Raw genomic sequence first — 21110 nt, 5'->3', positions numbered from 1 at the left:
ACCAAAATTTCCACCTTAGAAAATAGAAAAAAGAAGAACAAAGTAAGCCCAAACTGAAGAGAAGAAAAGGAATAAAGAGAAAAGCAGTAATACATGAAATAGAGAACTGAAAGCAATTGAGACAATCTACAAATCTGGAACTGTCTTTGAAATGATCAACAGTAATGGAAAATTATTAGCTAGACTCACCAAGCAAAAAACAAAAAACAATAAAAAAAAAAGAGAGAGAGAGAAAGACCATTTGCTACAATTGAGAATGAAAGAGAGACTATCACTATCAACAATAAAAAGTGAGGGAACAGGGTGCCTGGATGGCTCAGTCGATGAAGCATTTGCCTTCAGCTTAGGTCCTGATCCTCCTGGGATCCAGCCCGGTATCAGGCTCCCTGCTCAGCTGGGAGCATGCTTTTCCCCCTCTCTCTGCCTGCTGCTACCCCTGCTTGTGCTCTCTCCCTGTCAAATTAATAAATAAAATATTTTTTTTAAAAAAAACTGAGGGAACATTCAAATAAAAAGCTTCTGCACAATGAAGAAAACAATCGAGAAAATTAAAAGACAACCCACTAAATAGGAGAAGCTATGTGCAAATGACATATCTGATAAAGGGTTAGTATCTAAAATATGTGAAAAACTTATACAAACCATAACTCAAAAAAAATAATAATCCAATTAAAAATGGGCAGAAAGGGGCACTTGCATGGCTCAGTCATTAAGCATCTGCCTTTGGCTCAGATCATGATCTCAGAGTCCTGGAATCAAGCCCTGTATCAGGCTCCCTGCTCAGCAGGAAGCCTGCTTCTCCTCCTCCCACTCCCTCTGCTTGTGTTCCCTCTCTTGCTGTGTCTTTCTCTGAAAATAAATAAATAAAATCTTTAATAAAAAATGGGCAGAAGACATGAACAGACATTTTTCCAAATAAAACATACAGATGGCCAACAGACATGAAAAGATACTCAACACCATTAATCATCAGGGAAATACAAACCAAAAATCACAATAAGATATCACCTCACACCTATCAGAATGGCTAAAATCAGTAACACAAGAAACAAGTGTAGGTGAGGATGTACAGAGAAAGAGATCCTCTCGCACTGTTGGTAGCAATGCAAACTGATACAGCCACTGTGGGAAATAGTATGGAGGTTCCTCAAAAAATTAAAAATAGGGGCACCTGGGTGGCTCAGTTGAATAAGCAGCTGCCTTCAGCTCAGGTCATGATCCCAGAGTCCTGGAATCAAGCCCCACATCATGCTCCATATTCAGGTGGGAGCCTGCTTCTCCCTCTCCCTCTGCCCACCACTCCCCCGACTATGCATTCTCTCTTTCTCTCAATCTCTCTGTCAAATAAACAAAAATAAATTTTTTTTAAAGAAAGTTAAAAATAGAACTACCCTCCCTGTGATCCAGTAATGGCACTACTGGATATTTACCCAGAAAATACAAAAACACCAATTCAAAAGGATATATACACTTCTATGTTTATTGCAGCATTATTCATTATAGCCAAATTATGGACTACGGAAGCAGTCCAAGTGTCCATCAATATGTGAATGGATAAAGATGTCATATATATATATATATATATATATATATACACACACACACACACACACACACACCATGTATATATACATGCCATACACACACACACTGGAATATTACTGAGACATTAAAAAGAATGAAATCTTACCATTTGCAACAACATGGATGGAGCTAGAGAGTATAATGCTCAGCAAAATAAGTCAGTCAGAGAGTATAATGCTCAGCAAAATAAGTCAGTCAGAGAAAGACAAATATCACATGATTTTACTTATGGAATTTAAGAAATAAGTGAGCAAAGGAAAAAAGAGAGAGACAAATGAAGAAACAGACATTTAACTATAGAGAACAAACCGATGGTAACCAGTGGGGAGGAGGGCGGCGGGGTGAGTGAAACAGGTGATGGGAAGTAAGGAGTGCACTTATCATGATGAGCACTGAGTAGTGTATAGAAATGCTGAATCACTGCATTGTACATCTGAAACTAATATAACACTGTACACTAACTATACTGGAATCAAAATTCAAAAATGTAATAAAGAAAAAAGCTATTTAAATAAAATGCATGTGAACAAAGTAGTTGATTTCCATAAACAGAAAACCAAAAATTGACATACATACACAAAACAAAGTATGAGGTAATAGGATGAACAGGTATATGACCACAAATTAGATAACCTAGGTGATATGGACATATTCTTAGACAGTTGCAAACTTCTAAAATTGTTTCTAGAAGAAATAAAAAATCTGAATAGCCCTGGGTTAATAAGAGATTGATTAGAAATCAAAACCCTCTGATAGGGGCGCCTGGGTGGCTCAGTGGGTTCAGCCGCTGCCTTCGGCTCGGGTCATGATCCCAGGGTCCGGGGATCGAGTCCCACATCCGGCTCTCTGCTTGGCAGGAAGCCTGCTTCTCTCTCTCTCTCTGCCTGCCTCTCTGTCTACTTGTGGTCTCTGTCTGTCAAATAAACAAATAAAATCTTTAAAAAAAAACCCTCTGATAATGAAAAGCCCAGAACATGATGGCTTTGATGGTGAATCTTATCAAACCTTTTTTTTAATCAAACATTTAAAGAAGAATTAGCACCAGCCCTTCATAAACTATTCCAAAAACTGAAAAAACACTTTCCAACTTACTCTATAACAGCAGCTTTACTCGGTCAAAACCAAAGACGTTTAAAAAAAGAAAACTATGGGTCAATGTTCCTAATGAATATATAAGCAAAATTCAACTAAATATTATCAAACTGAACCCAGAAATATGTACAAAGGATTTTCAATCTGTACAACAGGGAATTATCCCAGGTTTAACATCAGAATATCACTCAAGGGGCGCCTGGGTGGCTCAGTGGGTTAGAGCCTCTGCCTTCGGCTCAGGTCATGATCCCGGGGTCCTGGACCGAGCCCCATATCAGGCTCTCTGCTTGGCAGGAAGCCTGCTTCTCTCTCTCACTCTGCCTGCCTCTCTGTCTATTTGTGGTCTCTGTCTGTCAAATAAACAAATAAAATCTTTAAAAAAAAACCCTCTGATAATGAAAAGCCCAGAACATGATGGCTTTGATGGTGAATCTTATCAAACCTTTTTTTTAATCAAACATTTAAAGGAGAATTAGCACCAGCCCTTCATAAACTATTCCAAAAACTGAAAAAACACTTTCCAACTTACTCTATAACAGCAGCTTTACTCGGTCAAAACCAAAGACGTTTAAGAAAAGAAAACTATGGGTCAATGTTCCTAATGAATATATAAGCAAAATTCAACTAAATATTATCAAACTGAACCCAGAAATATGTACAAAGGATTTTCAATCTGTACAACAGGGAATTATCCCAGGTTTAACATCAGAATATCACTCAAGGGGCGCCTGGGTGGCTCAGTGGGTTAGAGCCTCTGCCTTCGGCTCAGGTCATGATCCTGGGGTCCTGGACCGAGCCCCATATCAGGCTCTCTGCTCAGCGGGGAGCCTGATTTCTCCTCTCTCTCTGCCTGCCTCTCTGCTTGCTTGTGATCTCTGTCAAATAAATGAATAAAATATTAAAAAAAAAGAATATCACTTAAGGTAATACCCCACCTCAATAAAGGGCAAAAAACGTATTACCACTGTAATAGACACAGAAAAAGTACGTGAGAAAATACATTTTCACAGTAAAAACACCTAAAACACTTGAAGTAGAAGAGAACTTCCCCATGTTTATAAATGCAATCTATGAAACACCTACAACTAACATCATACTTAATGATGAAACTTAGATTAGGAAGAAGAAAAATATACTCTCGTCACATCTATTTAATACCATAGTAGAGGTTCTAGGCAAGGCAATGATGAAAAGCATCATTTGGATGCAATGCATCCAAATTGGAAAGGAAGGTATAAAAATGGTCTCTATTCACAGATAACATTAATCTTTTTTTTTTAAAGATTTTATTTATTTATTTGACAGACAGAGATCACAAGTTGGCAGAGAGGTAGGCAGAGAGTGAGAGGGAAGCAGGCTCCTGCGGAGCAGAGAGCCTGATACAGGGTTTGATTCCAGGACCCTGAGATCATGACCTGAGCCGAAGGCAGAGGCTTTAACTCACTGAGCTGCCCAGGAGCCCCACTACTGAAAGAAATTTTAAAAGACAAAAATAAATGGGAAGCTATCCAATTTTCATAAATTGCAAGATTTAATATTAAGATAGAAACACTCTCAAACAGATTTATAGTTTCAACACAATTCCTATCAAAATCCCAGCTGCTGGGGTGTTTTGTTGTTTTTGTTTTTATATAACTTAGTAAGCTAATTCTAAAACTCATATGAATTTTCAAGGGTCTCAAATTGGTCAAAAATTTCCTTAAAAAGATCAAATCTGAAGGACTGACATTTCCCAATTTCAAAAATTACTACAACACTAATCAGTATACTGTGATACTGGCACAAGGATAAACACAGATAAATAAAAAAGAGTTGAGTACATAAAATCTTACATTTATAATCAAGTATTTTGGGGGCACCTGGGTGGCTCAGTGGATTAAGCTGCTGCCTTCGGCTCAGGTCATGATCTCGAGGTCCTGGGATCGAGTCCCGCATTGGGCTCTCTGCTCAACAGGGAGCCTGCTTCCCTCTCTCTCTCTCTCTGCCTGCCTCTCCATCTACTTGTGATTTCTCTCTGTCAAATAAATAAATAAAATCTTTAAAAAATATATATAATCAAGTATTTTGTCAATAAGTATGCCTAGATTCCAAGATAACTGTACATCTATATGTAAAAGAACGAATCTGGACGTCTAAATAACACGATAAATCTCAAAATGGATAATATATTTTAAATGTATAAGCTAAATTTCCTAGAGGAAAACAGGAACAAATCTTAATGACCTTGGATATTGTATAACTACTAAGACATGATACTAAAAGTACAAGTGACAAAAGGGGAGAAAAAGATACATTGGACTTAATCAAAAGTTTAAAACGTTTTCATTTCAAAGGACAAAAAAAGAAAATGAGAAAACAACCCACAGAAGGGGAGAAAATATTTGTAAGTCACATATCTGATAAAGGACTTGTATCTAGAATACATAAAGAACTTTTGCAATTCAACAACAAAAGGATAAATATCCCAATTAAAAATGGGTAAAGAATATTGTATTAGTTTCCTATTTTTACAATAACAAATTACAAACAACTCTGTGGGCTACAACAGCTCAGTTTCTTCTACTTCCGTAGGTCAAAAGTCTGACTCCAATCTCAATGAACCAAAACCAAGATTTCAGCAGCACGACGTTCATTTCTGGTGTTTAGTGGAGAATCTATTTCCTTTTTTTTTTTTTTCCTTTTGAGAATCTATTTACTTATCTTTCCCTACCTTCCAGAGGCCATCGTGTTCCTTTGGCTCATTACCCTCCCCTTCCATTATCAAAGCCAGTAACAGACATGCAAATATTTTTCACATCATATCACTCTGACACTGACAATTTTTCTGCCTCCTAATTTTATGTTTAAGTACCCCTGTGATTATATTGGGCCCACACAGATAATCCAGGTTAATCTCACCATTTTAAGGTCAAATGATTATCAACATTACTTCCAGTTAAAACCTAAATTCTCCATTGCAATTCATTGCAACATCACATATTCACAAATTCCAGAGATTAGGATAAGGATAAGGACGCTTTTAGGTGGTCATTATTCTGCCTACAGTACACATGAATAAATACTTCTCTAACCAACATATACCAATGTACAGTAAGCATATGGAAGGGCATTCAACATCAATATTCACTGGGGAAATGTAAATGAAAACTGCATTGAGAAGCCACTTTGTACCCACTGGGATAGGTATAATCAAAAAGAAGAAAATTAACAAATATGGGCAAAGGTGTGGAGGTATTAGAACATTAAAACACATATTCATTGCTGGTAAGAGTTATGAAATAGTGCAATATCTTTGGAAAACAGTATGATAGTTTCTCAAAAGGTTAAACAGAGTTTTCACATGATTCAACAATTCTACTCTTTGGTGTATACCGAAGAGTACTGAAAACATGTCCATGATTCAACAATTCTACTCTTTGGTGTATACCGAAGAGTACTGAAAACATGTCCATAGATTTTTTTTCTGTTTCTTAAAGAGCACCACTGGGATTTTGATAAGGATTGTAATAAACCTGTAGATCACTTTGGATAGTACAGACATTTAAAAATATTAATTCTCCCTAACCATGAACACAGGATTGTTTTCTCTTTATTTGTGCCTTCTTTAGTTCCCTTCATCAATGTTTCACAATTTTCAGTGTTTAAGTCTTTTGCCTCTTTGGTTAAGTTTATTCCTAAGTATTTTACTCTTTTTGTTCCTAATTTAAACACAAAAGACCCATGCAATTTTGAGCAAAAAGAACAAAGCTGGAGGCATCCCATTTCCCAATTTCAAACTATAATACAAAACTACAGTTACCAAAACAGGGAGGTATCGGCATAAAAAAGATATATAAACATATGAACAGAATAGAGAGCCCACAAATAAATCTGTGCCTTTATAATCAACTAGACTGCAGTAAGAACGCCAAGAAACACACAGTAGAAAAAAGACAGTCTCTTTAATAAATTGTGCTGGAGAAATTGGATATCCACATGCAGAAGAATAACAGAATTTTATTCAGCCTTAAGAAAGAAGGAATTCTTGACATCTGTGACAACATGATGTACTTAGAGAATGTTATATTAAGTGAAATAAGTCAGACACAGAAAGAGAAATATTGCATTATCTTACCTACACACAGAATCTAAAACAGTTAAACAAACAGAAGAGTAGAAGGTGGTTGCTAAGGGTGGGAAGGAACAGGAAATAGGAAGATGTTAGTCAAAGGGCACAAAGTTTCAGTTCTCCAAAATGAGTAACTTCTGGAAATGGTGACCATAGTTAACAATACTGTATCGTACACTTGAAATTTGATAAGATGGTAGATCTTAAGTGTCCTCACCATTAAAAGGACATTGTAACAATGTGATAACAATATAACTATAGCAGCATTATTCATAGGAGCCAAAAGATGGAAACAACTCAAATGCCCATCAACCCATGAATGGATAAACAAAAGGTAGGCTATCCATACAATGAAATACAATCTGGCCATGAAAAGCAATGAGGTAGTGACACATTCTTCCAACACTGACACAACTTGGAAATACAATGCTGAATCAAAGAAACCAATCACAGAGTCCTCATATTTTATGATTATATTTATACGCAATGTCAAGGACAGGGAAATTTAGACATAGAAAAGAGATTAGTGGCTGCCACAGGCTGAGGAATAAGAAGAGGGAGTGACTGCTCATGGACGCAGAGCTTCTGCCTGGGGTGATGAGAATGTTGTAGAATAAGTGCTAATGGTTCCACAATTCTGTGAATATACTAAATAGTACTGAATTATACTCTTTGAATGTGTGAATTTTATCATATGAGAATTCTAGCTCAGTAAGCTAGTACTAAAAAGAACAATCTCATCTCACTTCCAAGTAATATGTCACTTCTAACAAACGATTTGACCAGCCTGTGTAAGCCACAGGTCTCCAGCAAACCCCCCACACTTCCCACATTTACTTTTTATTAATCTGAAAGTTATTAGTCCTTGAGAAACTCAGAAACACAGAGGGTTAAAAATGACACTTGGAACTTAGCTATCAGACACATTTTGAAAGAGGTCCATGTCACTGGAGAAAATAAACTGAGTTGGTAGATTTAAGAGGACTGAACTAAAGAAAGTCTAGGAAGCAGTTAAAAAGCACACGTTTTCCATAATGTAGTTAACATCAGTTGTTATTCTATAAAGACTGATTAAATCTATCCAAATTTGGGGGGACGGAAGTGAGTCATTCTAATGAAGCAGGAAGAGTTATAAATATGAGCTGTATGCATTTAAACATGTGTACAATAGTTCCTGATTGCAACTGGGAGAAAGCTTCCATCAATAACTTTATGAGCCATATCACAATGCAGTGAAGAAAAGATGGTAACATAAGAACCTGAGGTGAAACTGAAAGCATTCACGCTTGCTACTGTTTAGAGCAAGGCTCCTAACTTTTTCTGTAAATGGCCAAACATTAAATATTTTGGGCTTTATGGGCCATATAACTGTAAAAATTAATAAAGGGAAACCTCACTAAAATGGAATCGGGAGGCCAGAAGGAGGAGCTCTCACGTCCTGCCAGTAGACTTCAATTACAAGAAGAAATGTGGCTTGGAAAGAATCATCTGATACAGGTCCCAACCAGAAAATATGTACACTGCATCTCCTGTAAGAAATCGACTACCCCAGCACCCAGTCAACAACAAACAGGCATCACCCTGAACTCCTGCTCTTCTTCAGTGGGTTTTCCTTCAAAATAACCACTCCCAACTTCTTTCTCCTTCTCCAGAAATAACGTTCCTCTCTTTGGTTGCTGGACAAGCCTATGATTTTTGCCATAGCTTGTTTGTCCCGAATTACAGTTCTCTGCTATTCTCAAGTAAATCCAGTTTTGCTGGTAAAATAACTATCTTTTTTTTTTTTTTAAGATTTTTATTGTTTATTTGACAGAGAGAAACACAGCAACAGAAGGAACACAAGCAGGGGGAGTAGGAGAGGGAAAAGCAGGCTTCCTGCTGGGCAGAGAGCCCAACATGGGGCTCGATCCCAGGGCCCTGGGATCATGACCTGAGCCAAAGGCATATATTTAATGAATGAGCCACCCAGGTGTCTCATAAAATAACTCTTCTTTTTTTTTCTTAAAGAATGTATTTATTTATTTGAGAGAGAGAGCATGAGAGGGGGAAGGGTCAGAGGAAGAAGCTGAGTGGGGAGCCCCAGGTGGGACTCGATCCTCAGATTCCAGGATCATGACCTGAGCCAAAGGCAGACACTTAACTGACTGAGCCACTCAGGTGTCCCTTTAACTATCTTATTTTTAATCAACACAGCTCTCTCACAACTATTCAACTTTGCCTTTGTAGCATAAATGCAGCCATAGACAACAGACAATAAGAGCAGCTACATTCCAACAGTAGTTGTTACTTTAAATAAACAGGCAGCAGGCCAGATTCGGCCTGTGCAGCATAGTCAGCCAACCCTGGTTTAGAGGACAAGGACAAGAGTTATGTGAGTAGTAAGAAAGACAGAAGCTGGCCTGAGACTCTCAGACTTCAACTTGCCTGCTGCACACCAGCAGTTGGAGGCCTAGGCCAGTTAAGAACAACTAGTTTCAAATTTGAAAATTCTGCTCAACCTTCAAGGTCTGGCTCACGTTACTATCATAGGCAGACCTAGCTACCTGGCTGGAAGTAAAAACAGTCCTCTGGGTTTCACTATCACCTTCTTAGAGATCTCTTTCAACACATTTTGCATTCTTCTTAAACCATAGCAGTTGGTACGTATGTTTTACACTTCCTTAGTACATTAAAAAAAAAATTCTTACTGGGCGGAGCATTGGAGGAAAGGAGGCATCGTTGTCTGCACAGGCAGACCAGGAACCGGTTGCCCTAGGCCAAGGTAGAGGGTGACGCAGGTTGTATCCAGCATGGCTGCCACCACTACCAAGCAGCCTCCGCAGTCTACACGCTGCCAGCCAGGCTCCAGGAGGCAGCGGAAGTGAGTCTACAGCAGGCGCAGGCGCAGGCGCAGGCGCAGCCGCAGCAAGGAGCTGCGCGGTGCCACCTGCGTCCCAGTCCCGCCCTTCTCAGCCACCAGCACCACCCACGCGGAACCGCCCCCTCCTCCTCCCGTCCCGCCCAGTGACTGAGCAAGGTGGGGCTTCTGTGGCGGGATATGTCACTGATGTACCAGTGGAGTCACTCCAGGATCACAAGCACCCGTGCTGAGACCCGAGCCTGTGCCAGGACCCGTTGTCCTCCTTACACTCAGACACCTGCTAACCCTATCTGCTGATCTGATGACGACAAAACTCCTGCTGCGAGCGTACCCTACACCCGCCACAGCTCACTGTGCCCGGGACACATATTGCCCGCGACCATGGCTGCAGGATGCCCTTCCATCAGCCACTAAGATTTGGGGGGTAAAGGGCATGCCCTTAGGCAAAAGGCTGAGAAACTCACCCCTCAGCAAGTAGTTAAGACTATGGTGGCAGTTTTCCCCCATACCACCTCACCTCACAGGAGGGTCAGGCCTGGACCCCTCAGAGGCCAAACTGCCAACCCCCTCCCTTCTGTCATGGGTTAACTGTAGCATGGGGCACTACAGGCACTACAGTAACATGGGGCACTGGACTTCTGCTTGTCCCACATGTGTATATCCCAGCTTGGCCAATCTTCAGTCTAGGGGTGAGTCCCAAAGCATCTTGCACTTCCTTCAGCATCTCTGAGGCTGGGGCAAGTGCCTGGTTCCCACCTCCTTTTTACTTTTTGCAGTTATGGGCAACTACTGGCTCAGGGGCATTCCTCCTCTGGTTGCTGGCTGCCACTGTCCTAGACAAAGCCTTTAGGACCTATTCCTGCACCCACTCAAGACAAGGAGGGCTAAGGCTCCATGTTAGATAGTTAAATTTAGAGTCCTGCCTCCTGGAGCAATAATAAATAAATACTCTCTGAGCCCCCCACCCCCAAAAATGCTTGGAAGCAATAACTATGTTTTGTCCTTCTTTACATTCCCTTCAGTGTCAAATGCTTTTCCTGGCACACGAAAGGCACTTAACAAATAATTACAGATACTGTGTAAGTGCCAACACTGAAGCATTCACAAGGCCACAGAAGAGATAAAATTTATAATACCGGTGGAATAAAATGAAGTTTTTAATCCTCTGCATGTCATTTTAGCAAATTTTAAAATATTTGAAGCATGTGAAAGCATCAAATAATTATCTTACCTGGATGCATCCTTCATCAATCTTGCCCCTTTCAGGATCAATTTTAAAATGTGCAGTTTTTTGAAAGCGGTACATCACAGGAAGTGAGTTGGATCGATTTTGCATAATACACAGAAGCTCTGAATGTTCACCCATGAAACATGGTGCAAAATTAAGGACCTTTCCTGGATCAAACTGTAGTAAGATGGGAAGTCCTGTGCCTGTCAGTGCTAATTCCACTTTCTGAAATCGATCACCTGTAAAAGCAATAATAGCTCTTTAACATAAAAAGTGTTGGGAATCCAGCGTATTATTTGCTCAGTCCAAATAGTGTCATCTGAAAGAACTGATGAGACATGGGTAGCTCATTCAGTCTTCATTCAACAAAATTATTAAGTGCCTTCTCTATGCCACGTACTCTTCTAGGCTGTGGAGATACAGCAGTGAATAAAATAGACACTGTTCCTGCTCTCATGGACTTTATATTCTAGGGAGGTGATGCTGACAATAAAATAAGGAAATATATAGCATTTCAGACAGGATAAGTGCTATGGGGAAAAGTAATGTTGGGTGAGGGGGAGCACAATTTGTCACCCGAACATATGCCTCTTTGGCATAAGGATTTTTTTTTTTTAAGATTTTATTTATTTATTTGTTAGAGAGAGAGAGAGCACAAACAGAGGGGAGTGGCAGGCAGAGGGAGAAGGCTGTGGGGACTCAATCCTAGGACCCTGGGATCATGACCTGAGCTGAAGGTGGACACTTAATGGACTGAGCCACCCAGGCATCCCTGGTGAAAGGGTCCGTGGACAAAAGGACCAGACCGATACAAAGCGAAAGTTAAGCAGGGCTTTATTTCGCGCCAGCACCAAAAACCAGAACCAAACGTTCGGGGTCACCTTTCACAAAGGAAAGTGATGACCTTCTATTCTCATAGGCCAGTTTTTATAGAGTAAAAGCCACATAGTTGAGCCTGGCCAATGAGAATGTAACATACAGAAAACATTACATAATTACGCTAGGTTTCGTAAGAGCAGCCAATTAGATTACACTTTACCCCATGATAGTCATTAAACTCAGCCTATGACCTTGGCTTAGAATCGGCGCCTTTGTCTGGTGCCTGATAGGCAAGGCTCATGCTCCTTGGCGGGTAATACGTGCACTCTCCCTTGATTGGACATTTCCACCTGGCCAGACACGTCCTTGGCAGGTAGGGAGGTAATATGTGCGCTTTCCCTTGATTGGACGTTTCCATCTGGCCAGACACGTCCTTGTATCTGGACTCCGTTATCTCTGGTCAGCCTGACATGTCCTGGTATCTGTGCTCTGTTATTGGGGCTATTTGGCCGTATTTCACCAGCTGGTGGTATTTCACTGGTTCTGTTTCTAAGTGCTTTCTTCTTGGGGGAAGGGGCAGGTTCAATCTAAGTTCACTACCTATATATCGGGGATGGTTATTCTATGGGGATGAAGCCAGTACTGACCAAGTAGGCCCTTACACCTGGCATAAGAATCATTTTAAGCAGACTATTGTTATGTAACAGCAGACACAGGAAAAGCTCTGGAAAACTACCAGGAGGAAACTCTCATCAAAGAAGGCGGATACTTAAGTCTTCATCACAACCATACCATCCCCTACTATGAACTGAAAACCTCCCATAACTTGCTGCCACACCCCAGTATCTTTTGTCTGTAGCTGGAGATGGTATTTAAAGTGAAGTTTCCAGCCACTTGGGGAGTTACTCAGTTTTCCTGGGTCTCTCCCATGTATAGAGGAGGTATACATGTTATTAAACTTGTTTGCTTTGTTTTCCCTCTTAATCTGTCTTTTCTTTTCTTTCTTTCTTTTTTTTTTTAATTTTTTTCATACGTGAGAGAGAGAGAGCGAGAAAGAAAGCAGGGAGAGGAAGAAGCAGGCTTTCCACTGAGCAGCCAGTCTGACGTGGGGCTGGATCCTAGGACTCTGGAATCATGACCTGAGCCGAAGGCAGACACTTAACCGACTGAGACACCCAGGTGCCCCCACTTCTTAAGTTGTCTTTTAAGGGAGGTCTCAACCAAGAACCTAGAGAGGTAGAGGGAAAATTATTTTTCCTCTCCTACAAGGGTAAGACAGTACACAATATCTTGGAACTGTTCTTTCATGTAGGAAAGTCCAAAAAGATTTCTCTTGATTGGGAAAATTTTGAGCAAAAATATGAAGAAACTCAGGGGGCGCCTGGGTGGCTCAGTGGATTAAGCCTCTGCCTCTGGCCTGGGTCATGATCTCAGGGTCCTGGGATCATGCTCTCTGCTCAGCTGGGAGCCTGCTTCCCCCTCTCTGTGTGTCTCTCTGCCTACTTGTAATCTCTCTCTCTCTCTCTCTGTCAAATAAATAAATAAAATCTTAAAAAATATATATATACACACACACACACACACACATATGTATATATGGGAACTCGGGAAGAAAATCATGTGAAAATCCAGGAAAAGTGTATTCCAAACAGAAGAGCAAGAAGAGCAAATACAAAGACTCTAAGGTAATTATTTCCTTGGCACGTTCCCAAAACCCTAAGGAACCAAATATGGCTAAGTAAGAGTAGTAAAAGAAGGGTGAGAAAGGGTCAGATTTAACCTATAGTTTTAAGAGGAGATTCAACAAAATTTGCTGATGGACTGGATATAAAATGGGAAATTGAACACATGATAAATGGTGAAGCTAAGGTCTTGAGCCTGAGCAACAGAAGTGATAGAATTGCCATTTCTTGAGACAGGAAAGACAGGTTATGGGGAAACCAGGAGGGTTTTTCTGGACATGTTAAGTTTGAAATGCCTAATAGGTATCCAAGTGGAAATGTATGCTAGGTCACTTAATATATTTACAAGTTTAGAGTGAAGAGGAAAGAGGAAGTCTTGGAGGTTTGAGGTGAGGGAAGATAAGGTGTGTGATACTGATCTCATACTGTGAGAAAGTGACGGAAAGGAGGAATGCAGTAGAAATGTCAACCATCTTAAAGGACCCACTTGGGGTTAGTGATTACAGATTAAAAAGTGAAATAATAGATTATAGATTAAAAAGTGAAATAATAGATTAAAAAGTGAAAAGGTGAAATTTTAAAAAAAAATGGTTTTGTGCTTTTACCCAGCACAATTAGCTTCCTAGTTGCAGACCCAGGGTAGGCTAAGAGTTGAATTTAATCAGATTAGAGGTTTACCACTCAGTCACTATGGAATATGGGCCAAGAAACAAGTGTACATGGAAAAGGGTCATTAAAATAATGGACAGAGGAATATAAGCTGGGCAATAACATAAACGTGAAGTTTTGGAGACACTAGAGAGAAGGTAGGAACTATAAACTATAGTTTTGTGCATTTCTTCACTGAGGCTCTTGCTAGCCAACTCTGGACTTTAAATTACCTTTAAGGCAAACCTACCATCTCCTTCTCTGGCCATTCAAAAGCAGATTAACTTGCAAGACTCAAACAAATCTTCTGTCTATGACTGGCAGACAGAGCTCAAATCACAAACCGTAATACAAATAGTAGCAGAGCACTCATTTTCTGTCCTAGGGAAAGGGTGCAAGCCTGCTCAATGGTATCACTCATCCTGATACACAAATCTTTTTGACCCTTGACTTGCCATGTCCCATCTTTCCAAATCCAGTCCTCACCCGTCTCTATCTTTATTTTCTCTTTGATCTGTCTGGCTAAGCTGAACTCCATGTCTTGTTCCATTTTTCCTCACTATAACCCATCTAATACTATCTGAGAATATTAAAAAGCAGTGTCTTGACACGCGGCCTCCGAGGCATATTGTCCTTATCAACACCCTGTAAGAGGATATTATACCCTTTTTACTAGGGCTCCAGTTCTAGGTCTTGTCCTTTGACTGTTATCATATGAAGATTCTAAGAGCTAAAGGTCTGGTAGAGATGAAATAGGTTGGTTTGTTTCCATATTAATCTCTAAGAGAAAACATAGGCTTAAAAGGGAAAAGAAGACAGATTGGTTTTTTATTTTCTTTTTTCATTCTTTAGTTCTAGATCATCATGTTTATCTACTGTCATTTAAAAATAATGAAGTCACCTAAATTCTAACTTGTAAAATTTTTATGTAAATGATCCTGTGGGTTGACTTCTTTCTTAACATGCCACAAAAGACATTTTTATAGTCTCTTGAATGTTTGCATTTTTGTTCTATTCAGTAATTATACACATTTATTAAATTGCCTCTACAAATATGATCCCCAAACTTTTAAATAATTTAAACGGCTGTACATTTGATGCTCATGTTTATTTCATACTTACTTTTCATGGTTTTACTGTTATCATCCCTCAAAAATCCATCTTTACTTCCCACAGACTCAAATCTCAAAAAGAGAGCATAGTCCTGCCTATGTGAAGGGTCATTATTCTTTTTACCATCAATCATTAGCCTGTAAAAAATTACAATCAATTATTTTGAAAGCAAAGATGATATACTCTATTACCTCTCAATAGGAATCAACCCAATCCTTAAATCTACGTGAACAGATGAAAGTTCAGGAATAAAAATATAATTGTGAACCATTTTCCAAAATTATTGCCTAAAGAGACTTGCCAAAAGAAGGCCACAAAATGTAAAGATTCAGAAAAATGGGTTCATGACAACATTTGCAAGACAAAAGTAATTTAAAAATACTAAGTTGTCAAGGTCCAGCTCCACTGTTACTTTCTATGTTAAGATTTTCTTTCCAGGCCAAGTTCATTGCTAGTTAAGGGCTCTGTTCAATTCTCTCCAATAGTCCTTTTTACCTCTGGGTGTAACTGCAAACCTATGTTCCATACCTGTCACCTCCTGTAGACTAAGCACATATTGCTACCCACATTCATGATATTCTTAGAGGAGAACAAGCAATTTGGAGAATAAGATTTGACAATAGCCAAATCTTGTCAAAGGAGAAAAGGAAAGGGAAGATGGGAAAAGGGAAGAAGGAACAACATCAGAGATGAGTTATCTCTAGACCTGTAGATTGATGGATTTTACTTGCTTGCCTACAGGTCAGCTTTTTTAGCAGTGGGTACTCAGTTACACATTAAAAAAAATTGATGTGAAATATTACACAGGAATGCAAGTAGCATGTTGAAAATATATTTAAGGCTTCCAATCATAATCATACCTATGAGTTTGTGCTAGACCATCAGAAAAAGCTTACATGCTACCATGAACAAGAATATTTATAATTTCAGAGATCATGTGTTAAACAGAATCTTATACATTGACCAAAAAATTGCCTGTGGGAAAATATGATTCATGAGGCAATTGAAGATTGTACAAATAGAAGAATTACTTGATTTATTACAGTCCTTAAATTAAAATACAATTCGGTCTCCCCCAATCGGTATCATCATCAAGCAACCCAGTTGCCTCAGAGAAAAGTACATTGAGCACTGCCTCCTCCCAAAGGTAAACATACGGTTGTATAGTGGGATCGATTATCTCCATACACGGCCACCTCTCAAGTACAGCTGAAGTTGCTCCTATGTATTTAAAACAGCATTTCCAAACATATTTTCAAACTAAATAACCAAACCAAGTACAGAGAATTATGAAAAATAAACATTAGCAAAAGTCCTACAAGTCTGTATGAAGTTTAGCAAGCAAGGGCGGTGGATCCCAGCAGTTGCTAGAGACTTACTCTTCATGCTCCTTAGCAAACAAGTGTCTTGCTGTGGCCAGAGACCCGCATCCTCTTTGGAGGGATCGACATATCCTGCATGCCACTAGCTATCCCCTATTTCTGCAGGGACAACAAGATCTTGTTGCACAGAATCATCTGGGCTCACAATGCAAAACCATACAAGACTTCCACTTCTACAAGGTCTGAAGTGATTTGTAATCAAACATGAAATATGTAGAACAAAATTTTAAAATATGCAAAATAATATTAACCATGTTAGAAATATTGAAAGCCGTAATAAGAAAAATCTGATTGGTGCCTTCTGACAGTCTTACTGTTAAAGTCAGTTTGATGAATGTATGATTGACATACTTTCAATTAATAAAAAACACCATAATTGAATTTTTGCTTACTTTGGGCTGAAACAAAATGTAATTACAATCTTTTGATAAGGTAGTAACCTCCCTTCGTTAGGAACACAAGAAATAAAAGTGGTAACATCCATGTTCTTTATTTTGCTTAAGTAGGTGAGATTATTTAAAGCAACATCTGTTCTTTGTTGAATATTTGTACCCTGTAATAGAAAATCAGAAATAAAAAGAATATTAAGGTAGAACGCAAATAAAATAAAATATTTTAAGAGGAGATTATAACATAATTGTTGAAATTTTAGTCTAGAAGATCAAGAATATGAATGTCTTTAAAGAAACATACATAAATTTGACCAAGGCACATCATAAAATTAAAGGAACTGTTGAAAAATTGATTGAGAACAGGGGCGCCTGGGTGGCTCAGTGGGTTAAGCCGCTGCCTTCGGCTCAGGTCATGATCTCAGGGTCCTGGGATCGAGTCCCGCATCGGGCTCTCTGCTCAGCGGGGAGCCTGCTTCCTCCTCTCTCTCTCTCTCTGCCTGCCTCTCTGCCTACTTGTGATCTCTCTCTGTCAAATAAATAAATAAAATCTTTAAAAAAAAAAAAAAAAAGAAAAATTGATGAGAACAGAAATCCCCACAAGTAGCTACTAATCTATAAGAAGCATTTGTCTGGTTTACTTCAGATACAGCTCACTATTAGTGTTAGTTTAATTTATAGAATTTTTTGAGGTTACCCTTGAAGACACATGAAAGGGAATCATATCTATCTGCATGTTAAAACGTACTTGGAATAAGTTAACAGCTTTTTTTGGATATTAGTTCAAAATCATCTGTTTCAAAACACAGTACCCAATTTTCCCCTGTTGCACTATCTACATACCAGTTCTTCTCCAACTGCGTCATTTTGCATTATGGCCACCCAATTTATGGGTTCCGGGCTATTATTGTATAGAAGTGCATGTTCAATTTTTGAAGTTCCGAAGAAAACTGAACCAAAGTGTATGCATTCCAACTTTTTGTCATTACTCATGTTTAACAATTCAATAATCTGCTCGACCACATGAGCTTTGATACTCAAGAGTACATCTGGACGACCTTGTAAGCTCACTCTACAAGATAATGAATTATACATATTATTTTAATTAGAAGTCTGTATACTTAATTTTTCTCTTAAATATTTGAATAAACAAATTTTATAAAACCACATTATAATTAAGATTCAAAGGCCTAAGAGCAGTTCCTTTCTTATACATATCAGAGAATATCATGTCCTTCTGACTACCTAAATCTGCACAGTGGAATGGCATATGTACAACCTAATACATTGTCCCCAAGAAACAAAAAAGTTGGAAAACAATCACATGGTTTGACTCCAAAAAGAACTTATTGCTAGGTCCGTATCCCCAGTTATTTTGTAAACACTAGAATTAGACGGGATTATATAGATGGTAACCTGTAGCTCTAGAATTCTGAGATTCTTTTCTAACTCACTGCACTCCCCCAAGTCCAAGAGCCAACCTCATCCCCACCCTAATAACCCAATTTCCTATGTAGTATCTCAGCAAAATCCCACATGTTTGCAGAAAAGAAGATCTCCCCATAAAGCTTCACTTTCTATACTAATTTCAATTCCCTTTTGAAACTGCCCCCATATGCATATTTATCCCTCTGTGGCGTAAATGCAATCCTTTTGACTCTCACCCCATCAAATACCACAAATAACTGATCACTCCACAACTATCACCTAAGTCCTTATCTTACACTACATCTCTGTCACAGTGGGCATGGCTGACACCATCTACATACATCTCTATTCCCTTAGAGCTTCCTTGACACCAAACTTTGCTGGTTTCCTTCTAACTTGTTCAGATTCTACATTCTCATTTTTCTGTGGCTTGGATATTTTATAAACTCCATGAATAATGGTATCTTTCTCCTACTCTTTTACACTCTGCCCTCCTTGTCAAAGTTATTTTCAATACTTCATGCTTCATCTACAACTTACCCATGGACAACACTCAAGCCAATATACCTAGACCAGATTTTTTTTTCTGGGACTCAAGATAAGGAAATCTAATAGGCTCCACAGGATTCTGCAAAGCAAATCAATTCCAACAGTTTAAAACTGAACTCCAGATCCACTCCCACAGCCCTTCCTTCCTCTTAACCTTCTCTTTCTATAACCAGTCACTACATCTAGTTAAATCTGCCTTCATAATATTTCTCCAATTGGCACACTTCTCTCCATACCCGCCATTTGCACCTTAGCTGAAGCCTTCATCATTTCTCTTCTGTTTTACTCTAATAGTTTCTAGGCAGGATACCCTTCCACATATGTATTCTCTGATTTATTGTGCCCACTGCTATCAGCACGACCTGTCTAAACTGCAAACTAATCAAGACACTCCCATCTTAGAACCTTCCCAAGATTCCACAGCCTTTACAATAAAACCTAAGCTTCTGAGGCACCCAGGTGGCTCAGAGGGTTAAGCTTCTGCCTTCAGCTCAAATCATGATCTCAGGGTCCTGGGATCGAGACTGGCATCAGGCTATCTGCTCAGCAGGGAACCTGTTTCCCCCTTTCTCTCTGCTTGCCTGCTTGTGATCTCTCTCTCTGTCAAATAAATAAACAAATAAGATATTAAAAAACAAAACAAAACAACAACAAAAAAAAAAACCCTAAGCTTCTATCAGGGCTCAAACTGTTTCTCAAACATTATTTTGGCTGTGGCCTTCAATAAGAAATTCATTTACACATGAACACAAATGCATACACAAATACACAGGCACGAGTGCACGCACATGCACACACATACACAAAACAAGTTTTGCAAAGCATTTGCCCTTACTATGTGAGATGCATTTTGATATTATCTATTTCACTGTTTAGATGCTGGCAGAGGCCTATTACAGTGAATGCACATCCCACTAATGGATGGAGACACAGTACATGAAAAAAATGCTGTCCTAGGTAGTTCTCTGCTAGACCTTGCACCGTTCTGGGTTTGTAGTCTCATCTCACATCACTATGTCCGTACCTCCATCTTTTTGCCTCTACATTGCCCCAGCTTTCTCAGTGTGTAACACGGTCTATTTATCTCCAGAATTTCAAGTCTTCTACTTGCTCTGCCTGAAATTACTCTTCTAACCCACCCCCAACAGCAACACCCACCTTCCCTATGCACACACACACACACACACACACACAGAGCTCAAATCACACCACTGTTCTTTGCCTGGCTACTTCTTACTCACCAATAAGTGTTTGGGTACACTATCACCTCCTTAATGGAGCCCTTTCTTGATCCACTCCCTCAGCCCCCAAAATCTAAACTAGAAGCTCCTGTTATGCCACAGACCATCCTCTGCTTCTTCCATTTTTGAGTCTCTAGTGCTTGGCAAATAGAGACTCAGAGAATGAATGCTGACTGAAAGAACAAAGAAGCTAATATACATTCAAGACAACAGGCATATCTGAAGAGTAAAACAGGAAAGTATTAAGTACTACATTAGAATTAAGAACCATAGTATATGCTTACTTTGCCCCTTCATTTACAATTCTGGGCTCATCAGCACAGAAATCCACTTTAACAATCACTGATGACTTGGGTTCTACAATACCATTACTTGGAAAAATGACAATGGGTAATTGGCCTTGGTATTCTGCTTTAAATGTACCTAAAGAGAACAAGAGAAAGTGGTTTACATCTGGATCCTTACAGTGTCATAGTCACATTCTTAATAGGGTACAAGACACACATTACACTGTATATGGTCTATTGTGGACCAAGAATCACAACTTTGATTATAAGTTTAGTCTCTGGGGTCACCCAACAAACGTGAACTGATTGTTAGGACTTCACTGATAGTTAAGATATACCATCTTTTTCCATTGTTCAGGAATGTATGCTAGGAGCGTTATATATGTTAGTCTATATAATCCTCAGAGTGACTCTGTAAGTTCAATCATTACCTCCATTTTATAAATAAGGGGAAAAAGCTTAGAATGGTTAATTTGTCCAAAGACACACAGATATTGTGGTAGATTACACAGTTGACCCCAATTCTTCACCCTTCCCTGTATCTTGTCACGATGCTACCAGGAACGAAGTATGTTTTCCTATCCCTTGAGTTGGAGCCTGACCATATGATATTGTTTGGCCAATAGCATGGGTAGAAATGGCATCATGCCAGCTCCAATGCCAGATGTCTTCTTGCACTTCTCCCACGTAAAGTTCTTGA

General features: G+C 39.2%; 1 protein-coding gene across 4 annotated transcripts in view; it reads right to left on the bottom strand.

Moving 5' to 3' along the window:
• The window catches only part of CFAP47 (cilia and flagella associated protein 47), a 521025-nt gene that overhangs the window by 481535 nt on the left and 18380 nt on the right, over nucleotides 1-21110 (bottom strand). For all 4 annotated transcript variants that reach the window (XM_032330937.1, XM_032330938.1, XM_032330939.1 and 1 more), the window contains exons 4-8: nucleotides 20408-20546; nucleotides 17749-17977; nucleotides 16909-17069; nucleotides 15144-15271; nucleotides 10876-11111 (exon numbers count right to left, since the gene is read on the bottom strand). In XM_032330937.1, coding sequence (XP_032186828.1) covers nucleotides 10876-11111; nucleotides 15144-15271; nucleotides 16909-17069; nucleotides 17749-17977; nucleotides 20408-20546 — 893 coding nt within the window. The remainder of the gene's footprint in view (nucleotides 1-10875; nucleotides 11112-15143; nucleotides 15272-16908; nucleotides 17070-17748; nucleotides 17978-20407; nucleotides 20547-21110) is intronic.

Source organism: Mustela erminea, chromosome X, assembly GCF_009829155.1.
Source record: "Mustela erminea isolate mMusErm1 chromosome X, mMusErm1.Pri, whole genome shotgun sequence".
Taxonomy (NCBI): domain Eukaryota; kingdom Metazoa; phylum Chordata; class Mammalia; order Carnivora; family Mustelidae; genus Mustela; species Mustela erminea.
This window is presented reverse-complemented; position numbering and strand designations above follow the sequence as displayed.